The sequence below is a fragment of the Cuculus canorus genome, chromosome 15 (genome assembly GCF_017976375.1).
Source record: "Cuculus canorus isolate bCucCan1 chromosome 15, bCucCan1.pri, whole genome shotgun sequence".
Taxonomy (NCBI): Eukaryota; Metazoa; Chordata; class Aves; order Cuculiformes; family Cuculidae; genus Cuculus; species Cuculus canorus.
The window spans coordinates 9,624,040-9,636,671 of record NC_071415.1 but is presented as its reverse complement, the minus strand read 5'-3'; the positions used below and the strand labels follow the sequence as shown (position 1 = coordinate 9,636,671).

The 12,632-nt window shown below is 45.8% G+C and overlaps 1 protein-coding gene across 5 annotated transcripts in view; it reads right to left on the bottom strand.

Moving 5' to 3' along the window:
• Nucleotides 1-12,632, bottom strand: part of CACNA1H (calcium voltage-gated channel subunit alpha1 H) — a 247,510-nt gene that overhangs the window by 48,069 nt on the left and 186,809 nt on the right. For all 5 annotated transcript variants that reach the window (XM_054080691.1, XM_054080692.1, XM_054080694.1 and 2 more), the window contains exons 11-14: nt 6,753-6,904; nt 5,553-5,738; nt 4,776-4,893; nt 3,039-3,194 (exon numbers count right to left, since the gene is read on the bottom strand). In XM_054080691.1, coding sequence (XP_053936666.1) covers nt 3,039-3,194; nt 4,776-4,893; nt 5,553-5,738; nt 6,753-6,904 — 612 coding nt within the window. The remainder of the gene's footprint in view (nt 1-3,038; nt 3,195-4,775; nt 4,894-5,552; nt 5,739-6,752; nt 6,905-12,632) is intronic.

Sequence of the window (12,632 nt, the reverse complement as noted above, 5' to 3'; positions counted from 1 at the left end):
AGAGCTCAGAGCAGCTCTAATGGGCATCCTCTTAGCTGCACAAGGCTCCCAGCAGCCACTCTCCACCTAAGCAAAAGAAACACCTGAGGGAAGAGACGAGAAGTGCACCTCAGTGTCGTCTGTAGAAAGAGCATCACCCTGTAAGAGGGCAAAGTCAAAGAGCTTGAAACAAGAATTTCTACCTATATCCCCAACAGAACCAGGGCTGGCAAAACAAAACCCGGCTCCACTGATACTTCTTCCTGAGAGTCGCCTATGGAGACTGGAAACATCTTTGGTTTACAACCAGAGCTAAGTTATGCATTTGTAAGTGTAAGACGTGAACTGAGCCCTGGTAGCTGAAATACAGCCCTGAGAAGGGTTTTCTGTAACACAGCTCATACCTCACTGTGAGACAACTGACAAGCCCATAGGCTGAATGTCAGGATTTATAATAAATGGAAGCGGAGAGGAAAATGTGCCCTGCAAATGTCATGCCTGTGGTTGCTGGCCTTTTCTGAGGCACCACTGAGTGAATAATACAAGCTTTGAAAACTACTCCCTACACACATTTAAATCATGGTCTGTAACAGCTCTGAAAGGAGCCATTAAAGGCTGAGCAAGGAAATGACAGCCACTCAGCTGGGTCTGTAATCATGCACTCAGGGAGGATGGCACGAGGCTGCCCATTTCTGCCTTCACATTAGCAGATAATTCAGCCTCCAAGAAGGCAGGTAAGGAACGGGATTTGTACTGTATAAAGATACCTGCAAAATGCCTTGTTGATGAGCAGAGAAGACTTTCTTCTGGCTTAAAGCAAACAGGAACAAGAGGTACAAAGTGCTGCACAAGGGCTCTCAGTGCCTAAATGCAAGATTGCTTGAGCAGGAGCAGTTTCCAGTCAGTTGGATCACACACGCTCTTTATCGTCCATTTGGGCTTCCCCGGCATCTCCTCTTTTTCCATCCAGCTTTGCTGGTTGGTAGAATCTGAAGACATCTGACACGTGTGGCCACCAAATACTCTGAGCTACCACATGGCCAACTCTATTGATTGTTTTGACATTCAGTTCAGGAAAATCTACTACTTTAGCACAGACTTTAGCCTGCTACGGTCTGTGTTATTTTCTAGCATAAATGAGGTCCAGCACAATCACTCTGAATACATCTACAACTCTCCTAGGGAAAAAAACCTCCTGGGCTGGAAGACTGCAGTTACTGCAGAGCTTGCAGAAATACTGGCAATTCATTGCTTTCATCTTATTTAGTGGCTCAAATGTCCTCCTCTATCTCCAAAAGGTTGCACTAGAACAGGAATATGGCAAAGGCGTTACAGCATCCAAAGCCAGGAGATGCTGAGATTGGTGACACAGAAAACTATAGGAATTGGGAAATAAATAGGGTCAGCATGAATTCTTGTTGCTGCCATAAGGAGTAGAGGCTTGTTCTTGGAAAGATCTTGGAAAGTCAGCTGTATCGGATGGTCAGGGCATGGACCACATTCTACAAGACATTGAACACCCACTAATGCAGTGCAGAGCTGTTCCTTTTGCAAGCGATGAGCTGGACCACTTTCATCTCCCCTGTGTGTGCAGGTGGCACTCACCACCCTCACCATCCATGAAACAGCTCTGAGCCATGTAGATCAGGGCTGGTTTTTTCCAAACTGGGGCTTGGCTCCTGTTGTTTCAATTAATTTTCCTCTGCTAGTGCTGCGAGGAAGCTAGGAGGGATGTTTTAATAATGAATCTAAGCAGACATCCTTGAAAGGCACAAATGTGGCTGCGCTGGCTTGAGAGAAGGGAATTTTTGGACCATGGATATTTTGATTATATTCCATAGCTGGAGAAGGTTTGTCTAAGTGTGATTTAAACTCAGCCCAGCGCAAAGCAAACTTCGCCTTCTTGATGGTTGCAGAAATAAAAAGCAACAATTACAAAATTCCCAAGTGTAACGTAAAAGCCCTTTTGATGTCACTGTTCTTAACTTTAACCGGGACCGGGTGAATTTTGCTAAGTCTCAAAGTCATTTCCATTTGCGCTAGGACTTTGAAAGAGTAATTTTTTTCTGGGTTATATATATATATATATGCACATTCATTGTTATATTTACAACTGAAAGAGATTATCCTCACTTAAAATCTCTTCCAAACAGACTTGCTATGATCTGAAACGAACATGGAGAAGAGCGGGGTAGGGGATGGCCGTTTTCACTCTCTCAGGACACTGAAAGCAGATCTGGAGTGAACTTGCCAGTAGGGAGAAAAACTTAAGAGGCCCCCCCATCTCACACCAGTACTATACCAGTTAACACCACTCACACCAGTGTGGCCTGCTCCTCTGGATCATCCGGCACAGGATTGCCTGCACAGCTGCTAAGGTTCCTGCCTAGTTCAGATCAGGACATGGTGTATCACTTTTGACTGAGAAATAAAATCATTTCTCTACTGCTTGTCATGTGAGAGAAAATGAGATGCCTACAGTTTATCATAAATTCCCATTAACTTGATACAGACATTATTTTCAGGTGCAGGTAAAAATCTCTTTAGCATTTCTATGTCTTATATCATCCTAAGTATCTCAAAATGTAATGTTTGTAACCTTGCAAGAAAGCTTTTGAACAGCTGTGCTACTCGCCTCAAATAAAACCTAAGGGATGGAGTCACAAGGAAAGGCCTGGATGGAGAGCCAGTTCACATCCTACTTGGTCCCCATGAGTACCACTTACAGATACGTGGAAGGCTTGAGGTCTACCATGAAGAAAAACAAAACACTAGACACACGGGAGATTTGGTTGAGTTAAAATAATCCTAAATTATTTTCCTCTAGGTCACACAAGAGGCAAATCAACCCAAGTATTGGTCTCCCAAGTCCCACATCAAGTCCAGCCGGCCTTATTTGCAAAGACATATTCACAAGAGCTTCATATGCCCAACCCAGCTCACCTACCCCCACGAGTTTAAATCTAGGGCTGCTTGCGTGGCTAGATGTTTGCACTGATATGGATTCACCCCTACATGTGCTTCTCAGTTTTCTCCTTCCCTCTGCTCAGATCTCTTACCTCTGCCTGGAAGCCTTCCACTAGAATAGCAACAAGAAGGTTGAAGAGCACATAATTGCCGAAAGTCATCAGAGCCACAAAGTAGAGTGCTGCCCATGAGGATGTAGATGCCATCCCATTGTACAGGACCACGTTCCAGTCCTCTTGAGTGAGGATCTGCAGAGAAGTGAAGGGGAAGACTCTTAATTACTCCACCTCTCTCATGCACAGCAGCTACATTCAAATACTGACTCATCTATTTCTACCTTTCCTTTCGACCTTTTCTGAGCATAATCACTAACAGGTCTCATGAGATAAGAGAGTACAATATTCCTTTATTTAGGTCTTTGCATGTGAGAGCTCTCTCCTGGCCAGACCGCCCGTCTCTACAGGAGGATCTCACACACTGCTGCCCATACAGTTGACTGGTTCAGATCCTGGGTACGGTAACGTGAGGGATGCACTGATAGAGTCCCATTATTTGGCAGTGATACTGCCACCTCTGATAACCATCAGAACATAACAGACCTGAGGCCAGAGCTGCTGCTCTTTATAAGGCATCTGCCTGGAGTGAAGGAAAGCGTAGGAGACATAATTGATGAGATAAATGTAATGGGGTGTCTCAAGAAACTCAGGGAAGTAAGGTGGTTTCTGTTATGTAAAAACACTGACAAGCCAGGCAAGAAATACACATCTTTGCAAAGTCTCGCTCCAAGGCACTTCCCTCAGAGATTCCCACTTTCCTAGCTTTCCTGGAGCTCAAATATCCAGAGGCCTATGAATAATGAATGACAGATTCATGCTCCACATTAATTTATGTTTGCAATGAAAATGGCCTCTAACCCTCTCCAAAACAAGGTAGCTCTGGGGACAGGAACGTGGTTGGCTGCACTGAGTCACACTACACTTTAACCTTCATGGGATGCAGGCCTGAACCAACTCTATTTCTAATCAATGCAGAAACCTGTATTTATGCTGGTAAAAGAAAAATACGAACCTGTAAAACTAATGCAGATTTCTCCTTGCTGCTTTGCAGGAAGGAAAACTTTGCGATAAGTTATATTCTTCATAGTGAAGAGCCTGGACTGGTTTCCACCTTGATACTGCAGTGAATGCTACTCTGCATTCAGAAACTTAGCTTAACATTGTTTACATGGTGTTCTGCTGCACTTGGGCTCTAAGGACTGAGGTTTTAAAGAGAAAAGACTAATCTTTATATTTAGAATGCCCTGGAAATAGCAGCTTATCGCTCCATTGTGGAATACGCCAGTACTTTCAAGCACATAACAGATCTTGTCTGCAGAAGAAACAAAACTTTAATATAAAGACTTTCCCAGCATCTACAGCCTGCACCTCCAACTCCGATTTGTGACAGTATTTGCCATCCCCAGTTAAATGAAATTGTTTGCAAAGTACATTTTTTGGGGCAGTGAAGGCAAGTCAGGAGACTAAGATCTACAGAACAGGAGCATAACAGAGAGCAGACTATGAGTCTTGATCATAATGACTATGAAAGAAAAATAAGAGTGGATTTCCAGGCCTTTGTAGACTTTACTTTACAGATATGCACTACCGATTGCTTCTTTATCGGGGCTTAGAGACCAGCCTACTCACGACCACAATCATTTTGCCCTAATAACTCTACTGTTCTCTTTCGGTCCAAATTTGACATGTACTGGAATAGTTTGTGTTTTTATAAAGTGAAATTACTTGTCCAAGTGGTCTACATTAAAACTTCCCAGAGGATCCAGAACTTACCTGAAATACTGTCACAATGGCCCAAAGTAAGGAATCAAAATTCTTTCTATCTGGAACTGTGTCTCCCGTATCGGTTTTCAGGCTGAACTTGCATCCAAAAAGATGCATGCCGAGAATGCTAGTGTGGGAAAAAAGGAGATGGAAGAAACACATTATTGTGTGAAATATGGCTGCACGGAGGACTGCAGTGATTTTTGGACACTTTTCTCCCCTCAGCATTTTGTGTGCCCACGGTATTTCCCAGAAAGAAGGGCTCTGCTCCACCACTGACGTGATCACTGATCAAACCCTGCTGTTTGGCTTTTGTGTGTCACATTTTGTTACAACTGCCTACACTGAAGTCAAATCAAGGATCTTCTTTGTCTAGAAAATGACAAACCATATTGCCAGCTCCCTAATCCAACTGGTGTCCAAGAGCAGGATCCTGAGGAGCATTATAGGGTCAAACAGACAGAAGTCTGGGAGTCTGTATGACCTCCATCTCAAAGGTTGCGTCCAGTTACTAACAGCTTCCTGAGACACAGCTAAACGAGCCTCCCAGGAGCTCCAGAGCAATTATTGCTTGTTTGTGTACTTCATTCATCTACAGAATTACAGTACTGCATGAAAAATGGAGACTGAAAAGAGGTAAATAGTCTGTTGAGTGTCTGCTTGTCAGTTTATTGTGAGCACTTCTATCACTTAGCCTAGCAAACACAGCATATCATCATTCTAATCTACATATTACTTAAGCAAACCAAAAATGAATTAATCAAGAAGAGCTGCAGCCACTGATACCTGAAGATAAAGATGAAGAGCATGAGCAACATGCAGAAGGTGGCTACATTGTCCATTGTCTTCATCAGGACCACCAGCTGGCGACGGAGGGCGGGCATGAATCGCACCAGTTTCAGCACCCGGAGCAGCCGAAAAGTTCGTAGCACCGAGAGGCCTCCATCCGACTGGCCGATGATCTCCCAGACACTGCAGGAACACCAGAAGAACTGTAAACAGCAGTAGTGTACTGTGAAAGCCCTGAGCAGGCTCGTTTCTTATAGGATTTCCCACCACTTGAGCCCTACAGGGGTAGTTTATTTGCCTCTTGCTTTGTTGCTTCTGAAAAACACCTTCACTTCCCAGCTGTGCAGACCCATATGCTCGTGCACAACTTAGATCCTTTACAGTTGGTTTCTTGATTCTTTAATTCCCTTGCTTTCTCTGGCTCTTCACAACAGAGCACGTCTCCTGAGAATCACTACAATCAGCCACAAGCATAGCTACAAAATGCGGATTAGGATTTTGTACCAAGCTAATATCCAGAGGGATTCCCATTTGTTGGGATGGGTTGGTTTGATGAGGCCACGGACTGGCATTTGTTCTGGGCCCCTATTGCTCCTCACTTCCCTGAATTAAAGGGATGGGTCCCCTGAAGAAAAAACACTATCCTGGTTTGTATCTTCTGTCTCACTTGACTTCTCTGCCCCAAATTATCGATCAAGGGGTGAAGAACACTGCTAGGACGAATCCCAGCACAGAGATGTGCTGTACAAGTTTCTCACTCCCATGCTGTGACACCCACAGTTTAGTTGGAATAGTGTTCCCCTGGGAGAGGGCAGCAGAGCAGTGTCCGTCCTCTCTTACCCTCCTGCTTGCCCTATTCCAGCCGGAGTTATGAGTTAATTCAGGAGACAGAAGGTACGCTTCTGGGATATGGACACTCACAGTACTTCTTTCCCAGGACCAGCCATTCTGCACTTCAGTGGAAAATGGACCTCAGTGCCAGATGCATGGCATAAATAGATATTGTTCCCCATCTGCTAGGTCCATTTACTTTGGACAGCTGTTCTAACGACAGGAATCTAAAAGGCCAGCCTAATTATAGCCCATCATAGCCAGTGAGCCCTGGATTAACACATGCCATGTCATTCCTGTTCCCCATCCCAATTCCCAACTGGTCTGAGCCCTCGGCAGAAAAGTGGAGAAAGAACTGGCATTGACCTGATGACAACTATGATCCCATCAAAGATGTTGTACGGGTTCTTGATGTAGCCGAAGAGGCCAAAGGCAAGGAGTTTCAGGAGCATCTCCAGGGCAAACATGCTTGTGAAGACGATGTTACTGATCTCCAAGGCGTTGGTCAACTCGTCCGGCTATGGGGCAAAAAGCAATGTGGTCAAACAGATGCACAGACGAAATGGCTAAAGGCTGGTATGGTCCTCCCACTCTGAGACTTGTCCTAATCGTGCACAAATGCTACATCTTCCCATGTTCCTTCTGGAGAGCAACAGAGGCAGATAAGTGCCTGAGCAGAACAGCAGACAAGCCTCATGGATAGTCCCTGTGAGCTTTACTGGAAACACAGAATCCCAGCCCATTTCTGGAGCAGCTGCAGAACAACCGCACCCAAAACATGGGCCTAAAAACTTAAAGCTATGCAAAGGAGAGGGCTTGTTCATTGTTGCAAGATACAACTGTCCAGGTGAATGGCTAGTAAGGCTCGTAAGGCTTCTGTTTGGACTTGCATTAGTCAGGCTGGTTTTACTGCATGAACCCCAGCAGGGCTATATGGTTACTGCTACATCCAAAGCAGGACCACTGTTAACACAGCACAGCTCTATTCATACACAAAGCACACTTCTTGCAGACACTTCTTAAGAGAATTAGGAAAACAAATACCAATGAAAGTCAGTAGGATCAACAGTTTTATCCCCCTGTGGAAACTGTCCTCAAAAAAAAAAACCCCAAGATGATTTTTCCTTCTGAAGTCCTGGTTAGTAACGTACAGATTTTGTTAAAATCACAGCAGTATGGCCACAAGTATCAGGATTCCCTCCCGGATCAGCGCAGGCTTCTCCAAGTGTACAAGGCTACATGCAGCTTAAAGCCAAGAAATGCTGTTTCCATTCCCCTCCTCTGTCACCAGCACAAAATTACAACCTTGCTCCTCAAACAGAGCCTTAGCTGTTCCTTTCCTGAGAAGCGCAGCAATGTCTGCCCAGCACCGAGGCTCCAAACACAGGGATAACACCGCTGGCATAGCAGGAACAGGTGCAAAAGGTGGGATGGGGTTTTCTCACTTACTGGAGATGCTCCCTCAAAGAGAGGCAGGCTCTGCAATGAGCATTTCTAACGCTCAAGACCTCTTCCTTTGCAAAAGAAAATGAGCCTTTTCCATTTCCTCAGTGTAACAATGTAGTCTAGAAAAAGGTGTTTTCATATCTGGCTCATCTCCTGACTGATAATGGCTTCCTTTATTCCCCATCAGTCATCAGACACTATGTCAAATGCTGGCAGTTTTTTGGGGTGTTGTTGCATTATTCAAGGCTTTGAAGGGAGAAGACCATTGCAATAGTGCAGCACGAGCACATTTAACCCTACACTCTGCAAACTCAACCCTTGGCAATCGAAGGAGAGCATGAAAGAGTTAACTCAGATGCAGGAAGAGCCCACAGGTCCTCTGCTATAGGCAGACAGTCTGTGGGCTGCTAATGAGCCATCATTCATAAGCGAAATTACTTTATGCAATAGACTGCCTTTTGCTCATCCATTTATGCACTAAAAGAGCACTAAGAGCCTCAGTTCTCCTGATTACAATCTACAGACACTAATCACAACAGGACAACAGCGGAAGGACTGCACGATTTTCAGTCCTTTAGTCTCTAGCAAGGGGTGGCCCCGATGCCTGCACGATGCATCCGAAAAGCCCATCCTTGCACCCTCCCTGCTGCAAGGACAGCGATTCCCTCTTTGGCATCAATCAGCACTCACCCATGCTATTCCTCACCCTTACGATGCCAAAGCAACCTGGGCAGAGGTCTTCCCTCTGCAATGAAAAGGGCTGCTCTAGGATGGCATCCAACCACCTCCCTAGAAAAGGCTAAGACTGAAACAGCCCTGTGGGGTCCCAAGCGCCTGTCCTGCTCAGTGGTGATGGGACACAACGCTCACAGCATCCTCGACCTATTTGTCAGGAGCAGCGCAGCACCAGTAGTTCAGGCTTCCCTGAGGTTACACAAGGGCATTCTTAATAAGACGAAAAATAACCTGCTAAATTCTTGTGTCCCTCCGGGCAGCAGACTGAGGGCCCCTTGGGACGGGGTGTTCATGGCAGGTCATGGATGGCTCATTAGCGTGCTGAGGTTGGGAAATTAATGACACGGCCACCAGCAGGGAAGCTGCAGCTTGAGCAGCGTGGAAGGGACAGGGCTGTTCTGTCGCTCTTTCTGCTGGGAAACACAGAACCAGCCCACTGCTCCCTCAGCACCTCGTAGTCTGCAGTACAGCAGCAGCCTCACCTGCCAGAGTCAAACTGTGTTCAGCGTTCTCCAACCTCACCTTGCTGCTGCCAGATGTGCTGCCAAGAGTCACAATTTTATCGCGAAAATTGGGACAACTGGTGTTCGTTTCAAAAGCCCCAGTCCTGCAGCTATGCAAATATGACGAGACAATTGCAGGAGTCACCACCAAGAAGCCAGCGTCCAGCCTGAAAAGCCTAAGCTGAACAAACTTAAAAACACCCTCAGGCGAATAAAAAGAATTTGTAAGTTGTTATTCTCTAAAATCCCGTGTTTTCTAAGCTAACCCAAGGTTTTTCTGTTGAGCACACAGCATCGACACCAGTTAATCTGCTCATATCATTGTTTGAGTTCATTTGCCAAATCCCTTCGATAATTTGGTGCCCTTATTGCTGACTCTCCAGTGCCGCGACTTCTGCTTCATATCCGAGTTCAGAGAGGGGAGGAGAAAAGTCGCAGCGATCTCTGAGGGGAGGGGAGAGAGGGTGTGAGGAGAAGGGAAAGAACAGGACAAGGAGGTGGCAGAGATGAGCTCATGGATAGCTGTGATGAGGACCTGATCCAGCAGATCAAGATGATGGGGGATGCCTGGACGAGGCTGACAGCGAGCATGTTGACCCTGCAGAGTCACTCAGACACGATCTTCATTATCCTTTAGTGATCATACGTGGTGTGAGGCAGAACTAATTTGATGACAAAGACCTCTGTAACAGAAGACGTTTGGCACACGATCCTGCAGTGACAAGGAGGCAGGACCCACTGGGCTAAGACAAGGATGGATAGCCCTGCATGCTGGCTAAGCCGTCGACGCGAGCTTTTGTATTATTAGAGCGGAAGCTGAACAGCAGATGAGCCAAGCATCCAGTGATACAGCCTTCAAATGTAATTACCTTCTTTCAACACCAACTGGAGCCTACTAAACAGCCTGCCATGGATATTTTAATGCCTTATGAAATGGTTTGTTGCTTAGAGCACAATTCCTTTCCCACTTCTCTCACTCCCTGATGAGCAAAGACCTAGAAGGAGAGTCAAGGAAGAGACACATGCAAGCTAGGGTGGATTCGTCCATTCCCCTGGAGTCAGCCACTAGGAGACACTGTTGTTTTGTTCAAACTTAGGCCAAACCCAGAACTGGATTTTTTCCAGGAGCTTTTTTCTTTGGGAAAAACAAAACGTTGATTTGCTGAAAACAAAACTTTTCGTGGCAAGGACCACTTTTGTCAAACCTCATGGCTGGAAGAAAATGAAGTTGCAGCAAAGCTTCAAACTTGCTGCAATGTCTTGTTTTGACCTTCTCAGAAAAGGAAATTCCAGGCTTTTTGCTTGAGACATAGTTGCGTGACAAAATGCAGCTTCCTTTCTGGCAAGGAATGGTTAACAAACAAAAGGTTGGCATCAAAGAAACACACTTCCAACAGAGTCTTTGTATTTTTTGCTTTTGGCCAAATATTTTGTAAACCTCAACAACTCTGACAGAAGGAAAACAGTTCCCGACAGTAGGGCTCCAAGCTTTATCAGTGACAACTTCCCTTTCAAGCTACCACGAGAGAGCACAACCCCTCATCAGCTCTGGCTACCTCCACACCTCTTGCTGCTGTGATGCTTAGACCTTTACATCAGTCCAGGTTTTTGGAGATGGGACAGGCCAAAGGGCAAGCAGGTGGCATTGCATGAGGCCATGAAATGCCAAGGAATCCCCACAACAGATGCAACGCAGAAGGTGATGGGCAATGCTGTCCCACAGTGCCAGACATGGAGTCTGGAAAGGGAACTGCCATCCTGGAGACAGTCAGCAAAAAGGAGCACAGAGAATGGTTTAACCCACAAGTCCCTCTGGCAGGACCCAGCCAACATGCCAAAAAGGTTCAGATCCGATCACAAAGTTTACAGATCCCAGATTCAAATGAATCCTCACACTTTGGCTGCAGGAGTAACTTTCCCACCATTCACAAGAAGGGCAGAAACCATATAGGATCAATTTGCACGATTTCAGCATCCTTGAATGTGAGTTTAAAGCAACAGTTAGCCTTGATTCCAGGCAAAACATGTCCCAGGAAAGCACAGCCACCTCTGCTCACTTTGAAGGCCATATTTATGCTGCGGAATGTTTCAGAGATTCAAACCCGTGTTTTTGCTAGGGACAGACCTCAAACGTTTCAGCAGTTCATTCTGAGTTCAGATAAACAGACAAAAAATCCTTTAATAAATAGTTTGGGTCTGAAAACCTCGGAAGACTGGTTTCTTTCTGAGAATCTGATACTTCTGGGTTTAGCAAGCCACAGCGCAAACCCAGAGCCTTCCTGGAACAGAGAGAAATTCAATAAAAGAGAAACTCTTAATGGTCAAGTCATTAATGGCCCCTGCAAGAAGAGGATGAAGAAGAGGAGTGGGACCTTGCAGCCTTAGATTCTCTTCACGCAGCTGAATTACTGCATTTTTTCAAGCAAGTAACTGTCTCTTTGTGCCTCTCTTTCCCCTCTCCCCAGTCTTCTACCTTGTCTCTTGTGATTGCTGCATCCACAACTACCCGTTTCGCACAGGTTTGGTTCAATCACCAGCAGGATGCCACCGTGCCTTGGTTGGGGCACCATTTTGCTCTGAGTAGAAACAATCCTGCTTGCATCACACTGGAGAAAAGGGCTCTTAGATACCTGGTCCCTCCAGCTGAACGAACAAAGAAGGACGTTTCCCAAGTAAAAGATGTGCTTTTGCTACCGCAATCCCCCCTGAGCCCAAAGCAGCCATTCGGCTCCTCCTGAACAGGGAGAGCCGAGGCTGGCAGAGATGCAGAGGAGTGGTAAACAAATCCAGAACATTTAGTCTCATAAACATCCTTCGCACTTGTGTTGTTTTTTACTCCAGTGCTGGGCCTAAAGCTGTCAATGGGATTTTGAGCACTTGTTTATGTTGGCTTTTCTGCTTTATAAAGTTCGGTCTGCAGAGATTCTGTCTGGGAAGAGCAGACATAATGAACTGTCAATTTGCACTTTGCTTCTGGACATTCTGTATTTTCTCTCTTCACCCCATTTTTGACTGTCATTTCCCAATTACCAGCTACTCCATTGCAACAGATTTCACCTGTCTGCAGTCTCGGGCATCATCACCATTTCACGGAATTAAAACCCAAAAGGAACGCACAACGGAAGCTGGGAGCAGTGGAGAAGACATTCAAGCCGTCATAAAATGAGGTGGAAGAGGGAGAGAAAGTTCAAATGCAGAGCTTTTTGGATAAATAAACCCAAACCATGCTAGTGCAACACTGGATAACCAGCACTAAACTACTTTTTATTACGTCTACAACTTGCAAAGACATTTGTGAGCTGTGCCCAAGGCCTAAAGGAGAGATGGGTCCTGATACTTCCTAGCAAAGAAGCAGTAACAGCCAAGCATAGAACAACATCCTGAACAGGTCTACCTTCAGGAACTTATTCTTCCTCCAGCACTTGTGCACAGCCTCCTCCTCCTCACAGACAGAGGCTCCTGTCACCCAGAGGGCAGGCACTGGGGTCAGCTGCGGCTCTGCCGGAGCTGTGGTCATGGAGTGCCGAATGATTTCAAGACCCATTTCACCCAGTGAGCCACA